At 41.1% G+C, this 21,007-nt stretch overlaps 1 protein-coding gene and 2 pseudogenes across 1 annotated transcript; 2 read left to right on the forward strand and 1 right to left on the reverse strand.

Annotated features, from left to right (window-relative positions):
- Positions 1-4,123: 4,123 nt before the first annotated feature.
- On the forward strand, positions 4,124-12,425 carry LOC138192855 (protein-glutamine gamma-glutamyltransferase 2-like; annotated as a pseudogene).
- A 1,277-nt stretch (positions 12,426-13,702) lies between these two features.
- On the reverse strand, positions 13,703-17,928 carry LOC138192856 (kelch-like protein 10; annotated as a pseudogene).
- On the forward strand, positions 14,578-20,987 carry LOC138192857 (puratrophin-1-like). The gene is made up of 5 exons (XM_069140538.1): positions 14,578-14,730; positions 17,775-18,211; positions 18,904-19,350; positions 20,120-20,369; positions 20,718-20,987. The coding sequence occupies exons 3-5, from the start codon at positions 18,944-18,946 to the stop codon at positions 20,985-20,987; spliced, it is 927 nt and encodes a 308-aa protein (XP_068996639.1). The 5' UTR covers positions 14,578-14,730; positions 17,775-18,211; positions 18,904-18,943.
- The last annotated feature ends 20 nt before the right edge of the window (positions 20,988-21,007 follow it).

Consider the following 21,007-nt stretch of genomic DNA (forward strand, 5'->3'; position numbering starts at 1 on the left):
TCTTCACAGAGAGGGAGTATGTCTGCTCTCTGGGCTACATCCTGACCCACTACCTCCCCCTGATGGACAGACATGACATCCCCCAGGACCTCAGGGGGAAGCGAGGGGTCATCTTCGGCAACCTGGAGAAGCTTTACGACTTCCACAGCCACTACTTTCTGGCAGAGCTGGAGGCCTGCCAGTGGGAGCCTGCCATGGTGGCCCGCTGCTTTCTCAGACATGTGAGGAATAACTGTATGACAGCAATCAATATACTTGTCCTGTGTGGACAAAGTCTGTGTGGAGAGCCTTGTTGACTCATTCATACTTCCATAATAGACACTTGGTAATTTACTCTGTGTTGAGCTGGAACTTGAGAGTTCACACTTTTCTTTCTTCACTTGTCTTTAAGGTTCAATAAGTTTTACCAGGTCCCAATATTTCCCCTTTGAACCATCTTCAATGAATCTGTTTGTTGGACTGGATACGTGTTCCGCTCTAATAGCTGCAGTAGTCATCACAGTCCTCCGACTGGGAGTGCCACACTTTTCCTTTTCATCTTTACAGCCCCACTTTGTTTTCCCTCACAGAGGAAGCAGCAGGAGCTGGGCGACCTGATGGACCTCTCCTCCTACCTGCTGAGGCCCATCCAGAGGATCAGCAAGTACAGCCTCCTACTGCAGGACATGTTGGCTTTGGCCGGCTCATACAGGCCAAAGGATGTGATCCAGGATACGTTGTTCACCTCGAGCGTGTGCGCACAAAGTGCGTGTGGCCCGGCTGCTTATGTGCCTGATCTGTCGAGCAGTGAGCGGGGGAGAGAGAGGGCTGAGATCCAGGCTGCTGCAGACTTGACTGGATTTCAGATGCATCATGGCAACGATTTGCTTACCATGGACGCCATCCGGGACTGTGATGCAAGATATTGAAATGACAGATAACACATACCTGAATCACAGTAGGTAAATAACATTAACCGCCTGCGCTATGTCCGTCTTCCCTGCCGGAGTCTTAATAATCACCCTTATTTAGCTTGAATGTATTTAGTATATTCTGTTTAAAAGGTTGTAGTCACACCTCACAGCGCCAAATATTTTTGATCTGCCACCAAACCACATATGACCATATCTGTCGGTGTCATTTCTGTGTCTCTCTTTGTGTTTTCTCTCCCAGACCAGCGACATTGGGATGACCCATAACTCTACTGTGAGCGGTCTGTGTTTTGAGATCTGGTTCCGCAGGAGGAAAAGTGAGGACACCTACACCCTCAGGGCCTCCAGCGTGGAGGTGAAGACAGCCTGGACCACTGACCTGGAGAGCATACTGTGGGATCAGGCCGCTCACAGTAGAGGTAGTAACAACAACATACTGTTTTTATTTAGCACTTACATGGAGAACAGTTTACAGATAGCTTTACAGGTTTAAAAACATATTGTGAATATACTTTAAGCTGCAGAGCTGCGGATGCAGGAGAGGGTGTTCATGGGAATGAACTGCAAACCTTTCATGGATATTCAACCAACTCATGCTGCAATTTGTGACCGAGCCATCAGCTGTGTCCTGCCTGGGAGAAGTAAGCACTCCTCCTTTGTGTCCCAGAGTTCAAAGGCCCATCCACCGATTTGTCGGACCCCCAGCCTGAGGAGAAACGGCTTACCAGCAGTGAACAGAAAGAAGCCAGGTGTCGCCCCCAAACCTCCACATCTGGCTACTGCTCAGACACAGGTGAAGGTTAAATAAAGCAACCTGCTGAATTACTGTATGAGCTGAAGAAGATGGTCTCTCTCATGTTGTTTAATGATAGTAGAAGGAAAGGTCTGAAGAGGTTTACATGCGTGTTCGTGCCTGTATTGATGCGGCTGTGGCTCACGTCCGCACGTCAAAGTGTCAACGGGAAAGACACTGAATCCAATTTTTGTCCTAATGACAGGCGTGCATTCTTCCAGCATTAATATGTGTCTAGTATGTGTCTGTATTAGGTTTCTCGGTTTTATTATTGTTTTGAATATTTTAAGCCAATTCATTCATTAATCAACCGTTTTATTTGTTTTCATTGTGAATTAAAATGTTTGTCTTTTGTTTAATGCTGTTTTTAATTCTGATTTGTGAAGATATAAAGAAAGTGATGATGATAATCATCATTGTTAGCAATGGCCCCTGCAATAAGAATAAATTGGGCTTTGAATATTGTTGCAGAATCTCCTGTCGCCCTGCAGATGGACGGATCGTCTGAGTAAAACAAATATTTGGTGTTGCCTCGTCTGGTCTCTGGGTCTGGTTAGGGGGATTTTGGTGTGTTTGTATCACACCTCGGTCATCCATATGTGGTTATCTTGATCACGTGACTGACCCATGCAAGACAGGAAGATACTGCTACATGGGTGATCATGAATGGGTCAGTCACACACAACATTTGTCCACAATGTGTTTCTTAGTCCTTTTACCCCGAGAAAACATCTTCATATCTCCCAAAATAAATTCTTTTGATCTCGGCATCAGCTGTTATAGGCCTTAAAAACATCTTTTATTTGAATGTCCTGACAATATGCAGCTCAGAAAAGGAATGAGTGTTACTTAATGTGCTGCAACACATTCAAAAAAATTCCCCGAAACAGTCCTAAAAAATAACCAGTTTTTTCTAAGGCATGTGTTTTTATATGATTGATAAACTGTCACTCAATACACGTTACATGTTTATAAACTATACTGTTATTTAACTGTTAAAAACAGGCTCTTCATTTACATTCAGTCATGAGTCTGTGTGTTTCTACATCAACACAGAGTGACGTATGTGGTCAAGGGATACATTTAAAATACATTTTGTGTGATCTTCTGTCCTATACATTTTGTACAATTATTGATATGCAGGGATCAAAGAAGAGAAGATTTTATTTATTACCGTCATAAAAATCAGAAGCCAACACACAGGACCAGCATCTGTATCTGGGATAGACCACTTCAGTCCAGAGGGTTTCATGCTCCTTTGAGCCGTTTGGCCACGCCCACTCGCCAAACACATCAGATGTGTCGTCTCACCACGCCGGATGTATGTCACACGTTTCGTGAGGTTTCAAGCAGCCTTTGACCTTAAACATCAACTTCCTGTGTTACGGCGAGACCTCCAACTTTGCCGCAGCGTCACGGCGACGCCCATTGACAAAGTCGAAGGAATGTCTCAACATATCATCAACTACATGTTCAGGTTATTGTGACCCGACTTTACGTTCATGTGATCAACCAGCTCGACGGAGAACGTGAAAGTATGAAAAGTGTCATTTCCAGTGTCCACCAGGGGGCGCTATGACTCTGAGCGAATATTACCACACAGAGTCTTTGGGGCTCGACCATTATCATACCTGTGATGTTTGGAGAAGGTAGGTCCATGTACACGATCTAAAGAAACTTAGAGTTTCATGGCGAGGCCCTCAACATGGCCGCACATATCGACGAAAACGAATTCTTTTGATAAGATTTAATCCCAAACATGTTAACTGTTCATAGAAATATATTCAAGTCGGTGTGACCAAACCCCGAGGACAAGTTCGTTAAAGAACAACGTCGAACAATCGCTCAAAATGGCGACTAAATTTAAAATGGTGGACTTCCTGTCGAGTTGACGTAATGGTGCAATATAACTTTTTTGTGCGTCGAGGTGTGATACACATGTCCACCGGATTTCATGAATTTAGGTAAATGTGGCCGCCGGGGCATCTCTAGGTGGCGCTCTCGAGCCATTTGGCCACGCCCACTCGCGACTCCACCAGAGGACGACATTTTCCCCGGGAGACATGTGTGTATGCACTTTGATGAGGTTTTGAATATGATAAAGCCTCCAAAAAGGCAAATCACTTGGAGGAGAATAATAATAAGGAACCAGAAAAATAAAAATAATTCCTTGAATAACATGAGAGCTTTCACACCATCGGTGCTCGGGCCCTAACGAGTGTTGTAAGTGTGTCTCCCCTGCCTGTCTTATAATAGAATTAGTGATGTGAGGACCAGACACATGGGGGTGTCCTGATCAGGTTTCACATGCTACAAATATCTCTCAAGGGCTGTTACACTGCAGGGACATTAACCAATAAAGCTGCAGCTAAAGTCGCTCTCCACACAGAAGTCGAGGGACACGAAGTTCACTGCAGATATGAGTGAAGGTAAGGAAAACTGTTTGTTTCAAATTGTAGTACAGGTGTTAACTTGTTTATGAAGTGTAATCTTTATAAGTGAACATACAGTTTCTCTTGGTGTTTCTTCAAAGTCTACTTTGAGTGTCAGATTGAGAGCCATGAGTGAAATGTGATGAGCACCATTCTGGTGGATGACATGAGATATCTCAGATCTGGGACATTGATCTGCAGCTCAAAGTTTCCTCACAGATGATAAATCACAAGAAATCATCAGCAGGACATTCTCCGCTGCAGATTCAGTGTTACTCAACTTTTAATAGAGTCATCGGGTTATGAAGTTTGTCCACATTGGTGCAAATGTTTTTTCTACTGATGTGACAAGTTGTTTTTTTGTCTTTGTATCTATGCACAGTGTTGGGCATTGAGCACTGTGATCTGGACATTAGCAGCAACCACAGCAGCCATCACACACAGCTGTATGGAGGGAATCGTCTGGTTATCAGAAGGGGACAGCCCTTCAATATCATTATATACCTGACACCAGGCAGCAACACAGACTTCAAACCGGGCCAATCCAGCTTCACTCTCATCGTTGAAACTGGTACACATCAGTGTTTTTTTATTTTGTATATGTGTGAGACAAATATTATTATTATATTATATTATATTATATTATTATATATATTATTTTAGAGCATCACTTGTAGATTAAAAATGTAGGCCTATTTCTTTCTTTAATACAAGGTTAAACCTGGCTGAAATATTTGAGTCTCTCATCTGGATTTAGAATCACAGTTTATGTCCATTTCTGTGTCTCCAGGTCCATTACCCAGAGAAGAATCAGACACCAAGGTTTTATTCTGTCTACATGACTCTACTTCAGAGACTGAGTGGAGTGCATCTGCTGCTAATGATCCATCTGAAAGCACACTAACTGTGTCCCTCAATTCCTCTCCTGACGCCCCCATCGGGCTCTATTCCCTGAGTGTGGACCAGAAGGGCCAGAAAACCAGTTTAGGACAGTTCATCCTGCTTTTCAATGCTTGGTGCCCCAGTGAGTACAGACTATTGTCTTGAAAGTGACCTCAATGAGTTATACATGTTTTAGGTTAAACTGCTCTGTCAGTCAAACCTGAAAATTATATTTCCTTTCTTGTCTTTACGTAATTTACCACTAAACCAAACTTCTAAACACCTATCTACCACAGCCCTCTCTTCCAAATGATGCAAACGTGAGACATTTACTGTATGTGCTATTGCTGTAGGATGGTCTGAATGTTTTTTCTGACTAACAGGAGATGCTGTTTACATGAACGATGAGACGAGGAGGCAGGAGTATGTTTTGGCACAGTATGGGGTGCTCTACAAAGGAACCTGTACGAGAATCACTCAGTTACCCTGGAACTTTGGACAGGTAGGCAGTAGGTCATACGCTGTCAGTGTCAAACATTACAAGTTTAAGTAAAACATAAAAATGTCGACAAATCCTTCAATAAGAAAGACTGTTTCTTTATAAACAGTTATCAAACATAAGATTTTATTAATAACATTGGTATAATAAAGTAGTTTTCTCTTCTGTTTGTGTGCAGTTTGAAGAAGGAATTTTGGATATCTGTCTGAAGATTCTGGATAAAAACCCAAAATATATTTCTGATGCCGATAAGGACTGCTCTGCCCGGGGAAATCCTGTCTATGTGACCAGAGTGCTGAGTGCCATGGTAGGTCTGCTTTTGTTCACTATAGGAAGGAGGGAGAGCCCGAGGATGCTTTTGGTTTAAGATTACCGTGGTGCATCAGAAAACTCTGTCTGCTCTTTAGTATTCACTGTGTTTTATCGTTGTGCGGGCCAACCTTTGTCCTTCTTTTCAAACTCTCGCTTCTCCCCCAGAAACCTTTGTGATACAAAGCAGCATAAAAGAAAGCCAGCCTGCATGCTCACTCCAAACAAGCGGCAGAGAGCATTGTAATAACTAACAAATAAATGATGGTCTGTCGGTATGTTATTTCTGCTGCTGCATGGCAAAATAGTGAAGAGAAATCCAGAGCTATTTTTACTGGGTGTCTTCAGTTGCTGTCATTGTACAAGAAATCAGGGATATTTCCAGACAATTTGATAACCATGAAAAGATCATGCATTATATTTGGGTTATATGGTATAGAGTGTTGAGGGTGGACTTTTAATGGCAGCATTACAAACGTGTCATAATGGTCTATATTTACCTTTTCAACCCTATGTGCTTTAATCAGTTAGCACTGATCTGTATCTTTTAACTTGACAAAACTTTCGTTGTTCACATTTTTTTTTTTAATCCAACACTGTCCTCCTTTTAATGTCCTGCCCCTTTGAAAAAACAATCAGGGTAAAAAAATAAAATAAAAAATCTCAGCATTTAAGGGAGTGTTACCTTGAACATCTTGTGAAGAAAAGCAAATAAACAAGCACATTTTGTACATACTAATTTAAAATGAATAAATTAAATAGTAAATGTCCCTCATTGATGGAATGTGAAATTATTATGAAAATATTTAGTTCAATTTAATTTTAATTAAAACTTTGATGCCCTCTCATTTCTCTGCAATGTTCACTTATGCTCCTCTTCTTCTCAGTGCTTTCTCTCTGCTCTCTGCCTCCGGCCACAGATCAACAGTAATGATGACAGGGGCGTGGTGGTGGGGAAGTGGAAAAACATTTTTGATGGGATTCATCCATCAATGTGGCTCGGCAGCGCGGAAATTCTCCATCAGTGGGCAGAAAGTGGTCCCGTCCGCTATGGCCAGTGTTGGGTCTATGCTGCTGTTGGAATCACAGGTTGGAGCACAGTGGGCAGTTTATATGGTCATTTCATTTGTTTTTTTAATCATTCATTTATGTATCAATTCACGCACTTGTTCAATTTTCCTACGTGGTTTAAGCTTTTGAGATTTGGTTATTTTGTTTTAGAAATATAATATTCACATGTTTTAATGTGATCTTAACAATTTGAACAGAAAAACAAGAACAAGAGAATTTGTTTGTTAAATTCTATTGAACAAAAATAAAATTAGCCAACAGGCTATCACCTATCTTGAGGCATTTTAGAAACAATTTCTTTAACTACAGCACCATACAACACTGTATAATTGACCTTCACCATTATAACTTACTTCTTCATGCCAGTTACATCGTCAAGCTGCCCTCTACTGCCAACAATCACAGCTTTTTAATCAAAACCCTAAATTTAGAATCTAATCTCATGGCTTTGTTCCTGTCTGCCCTTCATTGTTTATCTCTGATGACCGACACGGTCTCAAACGTTTGCTTTATAAAGCTGGTGTGATGTAGTGTGACTGTGCGTCCTCCTTCAGTGTCCCGTGCTCTGGGCATCCCGTGTCGAGCGGTTACTAACTTTGAATCTGCTCACGACTCCGATGCCAACCTGGTGATAGAAGACCTGCGTGATGAAAATGGTGAAACAATTTTTCATAAAGACTTAATATGGTGAGTTGTTAGTCTCTTTCATTTAATTTTTTTTAATTATCACGTGATCTTTCATTAATCCCATGTCAGAGAATACAACATTGATTATTTTACAGTTTGAAGCAAAAGGGTCACGTTATAGCTTCTATATTAAAACATTTTTTCCAGGAACTACCATGTTTGGTTGGATAGCTGGATGACTCGTCCAGACTTGGGGCAGCGGTTTGATGGGTGGCAAACCAGTGACCCAACCCCACAAGAGAAAAGTGAAGGTGAAGACAAAGACCTGATTAGAATAAAAAAAAAAAAAGCACGCATCAAAACTCCCTTAAAGAGCTGTTATAAGGGTTTGCGTGTGAGGGCACCAAATTTGACCATGGTGGTTAGTTTCGACTTGTGACAGTCACAGCTTTGAGGTCTGGATCAGGCCGACTTCAAACTTGTAACAGCATATTGTGCTCGACATGTTCACATGGAGATTGTTCTCTTCTTTAAAGCTTTTCAGTTTTATTTGAACAAATTACACATAACACAAATAATTTGACCCCTTTGGAGGGCCCACTTACAAAATGCTGTTACATTTTTTTTGTTGCTAAATGTTGCTTATAGTTAGTGCTTTAGGTTTATAATCACGCTGCTATTAGCCAGGTTGTTACTTTTTTAACATTGATTGATATTTCAATGTGGTTTTTGTTATTTTGTTTTCTTGCTGTGTTTTGTTTTGTGCCTATAAAGTCTTTTGGGAACATGTCACGTGGTGACTTTTCTCTTTCTGGATTTTTTTTTTTTTTTTTTTGGCTACTCTGCATTTTGCATTAATATACACTCAGCAAAAACAACCTTCTAAAAAGGGCTATTTTGTGGATGTATGATGCTGTCAGGTGTTTTCTGCTGTGGACCAGCTTCCCTGAAGGCGGTCAAGGAAGGCGAGCTGACCAGGAAATATGATGCCCAATTTGTTTTTGCTGAGGTGAGTCTTTGCTGAAATCTGTTATTGAAATGTATTGTCAAAAAGCACAACTGTGAACACAGTCCTCATTAGAGGTATGTATATAAAAATATATTTTTCTGCTGTTGTTGTATTAACCGCTTGTTCAGACTTAAGCGCCTGTTTTCAAACTGTACAGTGCCTGGTGGCTGTCTTTATATTCAGTATTATTTGATGAAATTTTGTGTCTGTGGTCAGGTTAATGCAGATGTCGTGTACAAGGTGCGCCAGCCAAACGGAGAGCTTGTCATTTCCCATGGATCAACCAGCCGTGCTGGATGTTTTATCAGCACCAAGGCTGTGGGCTCATATATGAGAGACGACATCACAGACCAGTACAAGTATGCAGAAGGTACTGCAGAGTCACAGGTGCACAGACATACTTGACTCCAAACCACAGACTTATTCAAACATATCTAAAAATATACAAGTTGGATCTTCATTTTGATTATAACGCTGTTTATTTAAAATAATTTGTGATTTTGAGTCAGTGAATTGATATTTTTCTGGCCTTTCACGTACAGCACAGGGGATGTGCTATATGCTACTTCTGTGGTAAACACCCATGTTACATCTCACATTGCATGAATACAGACACATGACCAAGTTCCTCAGTTTAAAGATTTAGGGCTCTGTTTTCCTGATACTATGTGCAGATGAACAAAAAACCTGTTTGCTCTGTCAAATCTTGTTTAAAATATTTCTTGTTTTTAATCCTGATGGTTTCCAGGCTCCCAGGACGAGAGGCGTGTCTATGAGAAGGCCCAGCACCACAACAAGCTACGGAAGAGCGGAAAAGAGCCAGGACTCCATCTCGAGGTTTTTACTGTTCATACATATTCAGTTGTACCAGGGGGAGAGCAAATACTGTAAATATATATGTATCTAGTATATCTATAAACAAAAATCCAGTGGTGTTTAAAGTACCTGAAAGCCATGCTTGAGTAAAAGTACAGATATCTTACCAGAAAATAACTTTGGTAAAAGATAATGTCACCTATTAGAAAATGACTTGAGTTAAAGTCTTAAAGTATCCGATGTTTACTTAACTTAAGTATTAAAAGGAAATTTGTGTTATTAAATGTACTTAAGTTTTAGAAGTAACAGTAAATGCTGTAATTAAAAAACAAAAAGCAAGTGTTAAAGCGACACTGTATCCGGGGCCACTGTGGCTACAAGTGAAAATCAAGATTAATCTTGTTCAGATATTATGATGTTGTTGTGACTTGCTTGCATCAGACATGCCTTGGCTTGAGTGGAAATACAATGTAGAAACTTAAGCAGGTCTTTGAGAGCACTTGATGATGGAGCTCTCAAGCTCCAACCACTGATTCACCAGAGCTGCTTGTGGGCAGTCTGTATTATCGAGCTATCAAATTCCCTCCAATTTTATTTTGTAGTAATGAAGTAGCTCAAATGTATTGGAGTAAAAATATATATTTTGTTTAGTAAAAGTGAAAGTTGACAGAAATATAAAAATTCCAGTCAAGTTCAGATACTCCAAAAAAACATACTTAGGTACTGTAACCAAGTATTATTACTTTGTGACATTACACCACTGCAAAAATCACAGAAAAGGACTCAAATCGATATTTGAGCTTCAGAGAGATTACATCATCTGTGTCTAAACTACAGAACGAAACAAGAAGGAAATGAAACAAAACAGTAATGGTGTCAAAGTCATGCAGCAGACTGTGGCCAAGTCAGAGTAAGTTAAACGGTCACAAGTTGAACATAACCAAGATGGATATGACAGGCGTGCAGTTCACAAGTGGTTTTCAAACTGGCGTGAATTCAAATATGAACCACATTCATGTTTGTATTGATTTGTTTATGCCAGAGATAAAACTATACAAAGTGAATTAGCTTTGAAATTCTTTGGACCTTACATATATTAATATAGAGGTGATATACTGATCCAAACAGAATCATGTTGTTTCAGATTGTATTTAGACGAGATGAATGAAATGTAAAATCCATTTGAATGAATTTTATTATTAAATAGACCATGAATGTCCGAAACAAAAATCACCTCATGATTCTCATTTAAGATAAAGCTCTCCAACAACATGATCGTGGGCTCAAACTTCGAGGTGTTCGCTATCCTCACCAACAACTGCATGGATGCAAGGGACTGCAAGTTTCGCTTCTTCGCCACAGCGGTCGGCTACAACGGCACACGAGGAGCCCGCTGCGGATTTGCTTCAATTGAAGGGGAGGTGCCGCCTGGAGAAGGTTAGCTCTGATGTCAGTGTGAGCTGTGAATTTAATGAACTCACCAAAAAACATTAACCAATTGTTAGGAAATATCCCAAAATTTGAGGTACCTCTTTGAAACAAGGTCTTTATCTGTCAAAACAATTTCTCAATTGGACATTGTCTTCATGATATCTTAAAGCATAAAATGTGTGTTTTCAGAAATGCGCCTGTCCATCAAACTGGAGTATGATAGTTATGGAGCAGCGATCACCTCCGACAGGATGATCCGTCTCTTAGCCATGGCCTACGACAAGCGGTTGGACGTTTTCCACCATGCTAGGAAGACCCTCGTGCTTGATGAGCCAGAACTAGATATCAAGGTAAGGATGGAGGGACAGTGAAAGAAACCAGAAAACATGTCACATTTCAGGAGAATATATCTGAGTGAGTAAATGATGTTTTGACATTCCTGGACGAAACTGAACTTGAGTAGCAAGAAATCAGTGCACATAAATTTAAGCATGAAGTACATTAATAAACTGTTTTTCACAAGGCAGCCATGTCCAGGGGCATTATGTTTTTGCAACGTCTTATTCCATGCGAACGTACGTCAACTTAGGTCAACTTCTCTGTGACATGACAATGTTCTGGAGAAAATCTTTTCTGTCCATTATTTAACATCGTAACTCGTGAACAGAAGAGCAGATTTTGACTATATTTCATCTTTGGTCAGATACTGAATTGTTGACACTAATCTTGGGTGTTCACCCTCTCGAGCCTCCTTCTTGAATATCTATACTGAACCTTGAACCTTGACTCGGGTATCCACATGTACAGAAAAGTAAAGTATTTGGAAAGTTTCCACTGTTTTCTTTTTTTATTTGGTGAGTTGTAATTAAATTGTAGAGGTTATCATGATACTTTTAAACATTTGCATTTCTATATTAACTTTTACTTTATGAAACCTGTTTTCCTAAACCTTTCTCTGCAGCTGGAGGGAGAGGCCACAGTGAACCAGCCTGTTACGGTACAGCTGACCCTGTTGAACCCTTTACCAGAACCGCTGCAGGACTGCAGCTTCACCATAGAGGGGAACAACCTCACTGATGGCAAACCCATAACAGCAAAGTATGTTATGCAGCAGTAACTGTTACGTAGATTTCTATACTTTCCTACTGTTTTCTACTGAGCCATTTTACTCTTGTCACCCATTCCAGTTTATCTTCTGTTTAATGGACAAGAAGATATCTGTACTGTAATCAAATTTGATGTAGCTTTTGAGTCAAGGCCAAACAAACCTCACCCAAAACTCCTCTAAACGTTTCCCTGCAGCTGTCACACTGGGATGCCTAGTTCTGTTATAAATGAAATGTTAGTTTCAGCTCTCAATATAAGCTGCTGTTCTGTTACCCAGTTACAGTGAGAATATCTTAAAAACAAATATCACCTTTCTGCCTGTGCTGTGTACTTACGAACAGAGATAAAACAGTTTGGCTGATGTTGCTCTTTGTGTGATTCCTGCAGGATTGGAGCCGTGGGCGCCGCACAAGAAGCCAAGGCCCGTTTTGAGTTCATTCCCAGCAGTTCTGGCTCCAACGTGCTCCTGGTGAACTTTGATAGCGACAAACTGAAGAAGATCAGAGGCTTCATTAGTGTTGTTGTGATAGGAGAATGAGCCAGGACAGAGTCTCATTGCACCAACAGATTTCAGTTTAATTGAATTACAGTGGCATTCAGAGCTGCTGCTAACATAGAGGCCTGAGGCTTTATGTTTTTTTAATCCACTTATTATTTGTATCTTCTTATTATACTCGTATATGTGCACCTGTGCTAGATGGGCAAACTTGAGGAAAGATACCATGGAAATTCTTGACATATTTGGAGAAGCACATATTGGATCCTCTTTTAAACAATGCCTTACTTCAGTAGAAACAAATCTTTGTAGGCATTTTGTATAATTTCTTCACCCGTCTCTGACATCAGTTTGATGATATTAATGACCACATTTAATCCACAATTCCTTCAGTTGCAAGATGTTTGATGATTTTCTTGCATGTACTGACCGATTGCAATAACCTGCACACAAGATTTCAATAGAAATCTTTGCTTTTACCTTTCAATAACCCTCCAGTTTCTCTTTTAGACCCATTACTTGGTCGGTTACTGGATCTTCATTCAGTTGAAATGTTCCAGTGCATAGGCACTAACTTTGAGCTCAAATTGAAAATGACAACAGCATCACAATAGTCAGGCGAAGAGAGAGAGAGAGAGAGAGAGAGAGAGAGAGAGAGAGAGAGAGAGAGAGACAGTGAAGCTTTACTTCAGTCCTCCAAGTCTCTTTTCTCTGAAGAGTTGTCTGACATCAGGAGTTCATCAGGGCGTTGCTTTACTGGCTGACAGTATCTGCAGTTGAAGTCAGTGGGTTTCCTCTTTCGCTTCATCGTTGTAGTTAAGTCAAAGTTCCTTGTTTATCACTTTGTTTATCATTTCTTAGTATTTTTAGGTTCACTTGTATTTGGTAGATAGTGTGCAGACAACAGACAGGAAAAGAGGCGGGAGAGATGGGATGTGGTGACGTGACATGAAGGTTCCTGTTGAGACTCGATTATTGTGGTCAACATCTTTGATCCCGAGGCCACACGATGCCCAGTTTCATAATCTATTGCTTACATAATTCTTTGTTTACTGCTGACCTTATTATTGAGTTTAGTGGATTAGACGACTTCATGTCTTTATGTTTGTGTTGCATAAAACACACTTAAAACACACCGTCATGGAGATTTGTGATTTTGTCAAGTATTATAAAGTGTCACTTTTTCTGCTGGTCTGTACGTCATCTCTTGTTGTGACATTATGATTCTTCAGGTTCTTCAAGTAACAATAGCACAATTTTACAATGATTAAAAAAAGGCATTTATTTACAGAAACGTGTAATAGTCAACTATATCTTCATCACTCCGCTTCATCTTCCTCCTCACCGGAGAATTGCTGGGAGTAACGAGGGGCAGCGTAGTCAGCCATGTTGTTTAGTCCGTAAACTGCAGCAGCTCAGCGCACTGCGAGAGATCTCCATGTTACGGGGACCAGACCACTCGGAGGTTTCGGCGTCGTAGCACTCGACTTCAAGGGTGGTGGTAATGCCGTTGAAGCCCCCGGCAACAAACAGGCAGTCATCGATTAGTGCGATGCCGAAGTTGCTGCGGTGGTGCAGCATGGAGGGCACAGCGTTCCAGGTGTTGGTTTGAGGGTTGTAGGCCTCAGCAGTGTGCAGACGGGCGGTTCCATCGAAGCCACCGACCTACATGAGAAAAAGTTCATCATGGAGATGATGCTGCTCTTTTAGATTTTTCTGGGGGGATTTTTTTTTTTGTATCTTCAGTTAAAATGTAAAAGAAAACTGTTGACTAATGACATTTCCTGCAAATATTAGAAATGAGTATGCCCATTACAATTTCCCCAAAGCACAAGTGGACAAATACAGATTTCTTGATTGATCTGATCAACACTTCAAAGATGTTCAGTTTACTGTAATAAAAAAAACAAAGAAAAGAAGCCAAACTTCCCATCTGAGCAGCTGGAAATTAATAATTTTAGTAATGTTTGCTTAAAAGATTACTCAGTTATTAAAGTCGTTGGTCATCAATTTTTGATCTGTCAACTAAAATATGAATGTTATTTACTAACTAGTATGTTACTGACTTCAATGGAAAAGCTTTGAAACCTCTGTTCAGACTTCCTTTTCATGCCTCTGTGTCTCACAGTGTTTCTGTGTTAGTTCAGTTTCAGCAGAGCTTCATGTGCTTACTGCAAAGACTCGGTTTGCGTAGACGATGACTCCAATTCCACTGCGCCTGCTGTCCATGTCGGCGATCAGTGTCCACTGGTTGGTCTCTGGGTTGTAACATTCAGCCGTTGACAGACATTCACTTCCATTGAAGCCACCACAAATGTACACCTGGAGGGAATGAAGGAGAGAGGATGTAAGTCATTTTGTATTACTTTCATCAAAGACACATGTTTAACACTTCATATCTGATAATCACATATATTTGTATTTTCTAGAAGTCACACGTTTTGGTGAAAAAACGAGTACATTAACAAGGCAATGCTGCACAATGTGTTGCTGAATACTGGATGCATGACGGTGCTTTGCATTTCTGTTTCCGCTTCTTCATTTAATATATTAAATCAGTCTAGATGGACATGGATGTTCACTGCAACTTGACTGGTTGCAGGCGTTAATTCTAGGTTGGGCTTAAGAAAACTATTTTTTTCTTTCGAAGCCGAAATGTTTCACGGTGATGATAGTCTGGTTAGGTTTATTCGGTTAATATTTTTCTTTGGGGAAAGCCCCACACACCTTGCCATGGAGGGTTGTGCAGCTGGCGTCACTCCTCTGGTCTTGCATGGACGCAATTAAAGTCCACTGGTCGGTCGTAGGCTGATAGCGCTCGGCCGTTGCAAGTCGATTATGTCCATCATAGCCTCCTATGGCATATATGTACCCATCCATCACAGTTACACTGACATAGCAGTGTCTTGAATGCATTGATGCCACCTCCTGCCAGGTGTGTGCGTCCAGGTTAAACCTGTGCACAGTGCTGAACTGCACAACACCGTCAAAGCCACCGACACAATAAACTGATCCGTTGAGGAAAGCAACACCTTGATAGGCCCGAGGAGTTTTATCAGTGTTGATGACATTGACCCAGCGGTCAGCACGGACATCATAAGCCTCGATGGTATTGGTGGGGCTGCCCTCACTCCAGCCTCCAACAGCAGACAGGATGGCAGTGGGCAGGCGTGGGCGGGTCAAAAAGTTGCAGATTATGGACTCGGAAAACCAATTTTTTTCTCAGGTCATTCATGGCCTCCGAGGTCTTGACGAGAATCATTTGACACTCTGCACACGCCTTCACCACTTCGTTGTGGGTCACGTTGTCTATTACGTATTCTGGGACCATCAAAGCCAGCCTGACCTGCACAGAGACACGAGGACATACGTTGGAATTACATTTTCTAAAATGTAGCTTGAGCAAAACTCAGACTCGACTGGTGTTACCAGCAGGTTTCAGCTCATTACAAATATCATATTGGCATTAGTAGTAGACAGTCCCTCCAGGATTCAGCAGAATTCTAAAATGCTTGATTTTACAGCGTATTTTCTCATAAATTGCAATGTAATTTGTGGGTCTTTTTTGCAGTAAAAATGTGGGACTTCAAAACTTTGCCATTTGAGAAAAAAAAAAAAATTTAATAGCTACAAAAAGAATAATATGTGATCACTTCCTTTGATAATAATATTTTTTGAACTTAGAAAACCATGTGACTCAAAGTTACCAAAAGTTCAGAAAAGCAAACAATCTGTGACTAATATAGTAAATAAAGGCTCTATCTGACTACTCTATTCACAAAAACAAAGTGCTGTCTCTTCCAACTTTAAGTGTGTAAAAACTTCAAGTTGTGTAAAACGTAAACTTTTTACACATACAGGATTCATCATTCCAGTGATAAGACTAAGACCACATTTCCCACAAGTCCCGCCACTTCTAGTTGTTCTGTTTTTTCCACTTGGCTAGCATGGAGTTTGTTTTGCTGGTGAGAGGAGGGGGAGCAGGTAGGTAAGTAGTTACTTTATTAATCCCCAAGGGGACATTTTTTCACTACAGCAGCATTTATAGATACAGGAAAGCAATAAAATAACAGTAAAAAATATGAAATATAAAAATGCACAGTATATACAGTACATTTTATACATATATATATATATATATATATATATATGTGTTTAAATTTTATTTAAACAAACAAGAAACAGACAACAGTGTTATTGTTGTGTGATGGATTTTGCCAGAGGTGAGTTATTGTACAGTCTTATTGCAGTGGGCAGGAATGATCTCCTCTATCTGTCCTTCTAACAGCGGAGCTAGAGGAATCTATTGGAGAATGTGCTCCGCTGACCCTGCAGCAGGTGGTGGAGAGGGTGGTCAGGATTACTTGGCTTGCACGGAGTTTGTTTTGCTGGTGAGAGGAGGGGGAGCAGAGCCTCATTGACTGTATTTGAGGAGTTATTTTTGTTTGGAAAAGCTACTTTATGCCGTAATCCTTTCAGCAGAGCTTCTGTTGAGGACATTTTTTGCCCAAAAATTGTGGGAATTTTGCAAAACTGCAGGCTCCTGCAAATATAGCAGAGATTGCTTGAATTTGCATTAATTATTGCAATTGCAAGATTGTGATTTCCTGGAGGGACTGAGTTGTAGAAGTACTGGTCGTTGTGTCGTCGGCCTGCAAAGAAGAAATGAATATGCAGAAACATCTCTTTCAGATGATATCAAAAACTTGTTACAAATAGGCCTTTGTAGTTTCTCCACCAGACTGCACTGATTTCTTCAGTTTTCTAGATTGAAAATCTCAGTCTTCTTTTTTGTCACAATTTCTAAATAAACAAATTTAAAGGGTCCTTACAAAAAATATTTTTGTTAAAAGATTAAGTTTGACCTAAATATCTGGGTTTTTTTTACTCTCAAATTATAATATCGGAGTCAAAAATGCCGGAATGTTCTCAGTTCAGTTTGAAAATATTTGTAAGATGTGTGCACTGTAATGTTTGTATGTTGTAGTCAGGACTGAAGCACTTCAGTTCTTTTTCATTATTCTTTTCGACTCTCTCAGACTCGGGCCTATTAAACTTCATAATATTTCCTGTCTATCAGCGTAAAATGCAAAAAAAATACATTTTACTCGGTACATTTTACTTGCGTGGTCTAGAACAGGACTGAGTGTGGCCTGGTCTCATGTATTTTGTCTTGGCTTAAAATCGCCTGTTGGAAATGTTGCAGACTTTACAGAAACAGTTGTGACTGCAGCCCAGCTAATACTGTACTGTACTGTACGGTATTGTATTCATGAAAACACTATTAGCAAGATTTAAGAGATGCAAATCAAGAGTAAGTTGCATCCCAACAGTTGATCGCCTCACTTACTTTGAACAAAAGCAGAGCGATGTACTTTCTACGATCCTCAGGTGCGAAGTCGATCCAGCGAAGGATGGCCTCATACACCGTCTTCTCCTGCTTCACATTGAGTTGGTCACTCTCAATGATTTGAACAAGTTTCTGTGCAGAGAGCGACAGGAACTCTTCTGAGGTGGCAGCAATCTTCTCAAAGTTGAGGATACAGCAGGTGGACGAGGTTTATCGCCAACCAGCAGACTAACGGCCAGACAGCATCTCCTGGGAGCCAGAGTTTGGTGGTACAATCAACCCCTGGACCTCGGCACCCGCAGTGGGAGGGAATCGTGTCTGGAGTGGTGGATTTAGGAAAAAGAAGGCCCCTTCAAGGCAGCAGCAGCAGCCCTAATTCAACAACTGTAGCCTGCTGTAACATCATCGTCAAACCTGAGGATTACAGTGAGGCTGGAACTAGTCAGGGGTCAAAGGCTGCTCCACAGTCACCTCACAGGTAATACAACTTCTTTTTTTATCTGTTCATCCCACTTAATTAGTATTTAACCTCAGTGGTTAAATTTTCAGTTCTTACACATTGCTATTAGAAAGTAGCACTCAGACTTTTGAAGATCTGATATTTGGTGATTTTGCAATTTTATTTTTGCATTTCTTAATATTAGTGATAGTCCCCTTGATCGTATATTCTTACAGATCGAGCCAGGCCCTGTAACATGTTGTAGGTACTATTCCCCAAACAGTATTCAGTCATTACTTCAGCTTGAGTTGACAAGAAACAAATCTGACTGGTCGATTTTCACTCTCCTGACAATATTATTTATCTCTTATGAGAAAATAAAAAGTTTTAACCATCGTGTCAGGCAGCGTGTAAAAACTTTTTTTTTTGCAACCACAAGAGGAAATATAAACTTCATCAGATGGAAATCTTGTCGTATTGAAAATGTCCAGTGTATCATTTTATTTTAGACTGATATATTTGGTTCTTTGGAAACATTTGGCTCTTCACTTGAATTTAAAAAAAAGTTCAATTGGTCTGACCAAAGTTTGTATTGATTGATCCAGCAGTGAGTCAGTAGGGTTGAAGATGTTAAGGACTCTAAAAGCTGGCTTGATCTCCTTCCTTTCCGCTGCAGGAACACACACTGGGTTTTGACTCTGTACTGTTGTTTTTGTTTCATTTTTGAACAGGTCATCAAGGAGAACAGAAAGAGAAACAAGGAGAAGGCAGATGAGCAGAGCGAGGAGTGAGAGAGATGCCGCCGCTCTGTCTCAGTCCCACACTGTCGGCTGTCAGTGGTTTCCATGGGGACGAGGTATTAGAGCGAGGTCAGCGAGCCAGGACTCGTGCACAACTGGAGCGTCAGCGGCCGGATCATCCACCCCACCTGACCAGCGGGTTCGATCCCCGTCATCTTGCTCCCATCACGGTCAGCCGTCATGTCGCATCCTCCAGGAGGCTCAGAAGTTTCAGATCTCCCGCCACGGGAGCTTCTGCTCAGAGAACTCCTGTATGAGCGACCGAGGGCCTGCAGGGGGTAGTGAGCCTCTATGCTGCAAACACTCCAGCCTGCCCAGCGGGAGGTATGAGGGGGCGTTTAGTTTGGCGAGTCCACAGGAGAGTGCCAGCAATGCCCTGTAAGTTTACTGTATGTGGTGATAAAAATAATACTCTATGATATTCCTCTCATTTTCACTAATCCTCTGAGATTTAATGAGATCTCGTGGATTCTTTTCTGTCTCTAAGCTGACAATGAAGAGCTACAGGTATTGTCTCTTCCCTTTGCGTCTGTTTTTTTTTCATGTTATTTTTTTTTATTTTTTTTAATTAGCGTACAAGCTTACGAGAACAGACCCTCAGGCCTGCCACCAATGTCATCTATATATCTCACCAGCAGGTTGATGGGATCAGTCAAAAGTAGGGATATCTTGGAGACAGCAAACGATATTAGAGAAAGCCTCGAGTAAACTCATGAGGGGCAGAAGAGTTATGTCATACTGTAGAATAGACAGCTTTTTATTTTCCTTACCCCAGGGGCCTGTTCTAATCTGTCCATGCTTGGCTTGTTTCTTACGACAACGCATGCAGAAAGAGTAAAATCAGTGTACCTCTTTCTTATCTGCTTAAATTTGAAAGAAAATGAATGATAACGATGTATAAAATGAGTAAATATCAGAGACCAGGTGTATTTATGAACAACAGATGGGAAGAATGTTTTTATTTTGTAAAAAACTGTCCCAAGTTACATGAAAATATTCTTTCACCACACGCTTGTTCTGAAGGACAAAGATCTTACACAGATCTACATAAATGATTAAAAATCAAATATAACACAGGATGTATGCTGAGTATCATTCTGTAGGTGTGTGTTTGAAGTTAACCTCTTTGTTTTGTTTGTGTCACCAGGAGGTTGCAGCTTGTCATGGAGGAGCTGGTCTTCACAGAGAGGGAGTATGTCCACTCTCTGGGCTACATCCTGACCCACTACCTCCCCCTGATGGACAGACATGACATCCCCCAGGACCTCAGGGGGAAGGGAGGGGTCATCTTCGGCAACCTGGAGAAGCTTTATGACTTCCACAGCCACTACTTTCTGCCAGAGCTGGAGGCCTGCCAGTGGGAGCCTGCCATGGTGGCCCTCTGCTTTCTCAGACATGTGAGGAATAACTGTATGACTGCAATCAATATACTTGTCCTGTGTGGACAAAGTCTGTGTGGAGAGCCTTGTTGACTCATTCATACTTCCATAATAGACACTTGGTAATTTACTCTGTGTTGAGCTGGAACTTGAGAGTTCACACTTTTCTTTCTTCACTTGTCTTTAAGGTTCAATAAGTTTTACCAGGTCCCAATATTTCCCCTTTGAACCATCTTCAATGAATCTGTTTGTTGGACTGGATACTTGTTCCGCTCTAATAGCTGCAGTAGTCATCACAGTCCTCCGACTGGGAGTGCCACACTTTTCCTTTTCATCTTTACAGCCCCACTTTGTTTTCCCTCACAGAGGAAGCAGCAGGAGCTGGGCGACCTGATGGACCTCTCCTCCTACCTGCTGAGGCCTATCCAGAGGATCAGCAAGTACAGCCTCCGACTGCAGGACATGTTGGCTTTGGCCGGCTCATACAGGCCAAAGGATGTGATCCAGGATACGTTGTTCACCTCGAGCGTGTGTGCACAAAGTGTGCGTGGCCCGGCTGCTTATGTGCCTGATCTGTCGAGCAGTGAGCGGGAGAGAGAGAGGGTTGAGATCCAGGCTGCTGCAGACTTGACTTGATTTCAGATGCATCATGGCAA

Source organism: Embiotoca jacksoni, unplaced genomic scaffold (assembly GCF_022577435.1).
Source record: "Embiotoca jacksoni isolate LCO1_2020_lvr unplaced genomic scaffold, fEmbJac1.0.p SCAF_9, whole genome shotgun sequence".
NCBI classification, from domain to species: Eukaryota; Metazoa; Chordata; class Actinopteri; family Embiotocidae; genus Embiotoca; species Embiotoca jacksoni.

What these genes read in the sequence shown, in the direction of transcription:
- LOC138192857 (XM_069140538.1), top strand. Translation starts at nt 18,944, where the DNA reads ATGAGCAGAGCGAGGAGTGAGAGAGATGCCGCCGCTCTGTCTCAGTCC. An exon ending in GAGAGTGCCAGCAATGCCCT is followed by an intron (nt 19,351 to 20,119) that starts GTAAGTTTACTG and finishes TTGTGTCACCAG; the next exon opens with GAGGTTGCAGCTTGTCATGG. An exon ending in CCCTCTGCTTTCTCAGACAT is followed by an intron (nt 20,370 to 20,717) that starts GTGAGGAATAAC and finishes TTTCCCTCACAG; the next exon opens with AGGAAGCAGCAGGAGCTGGG.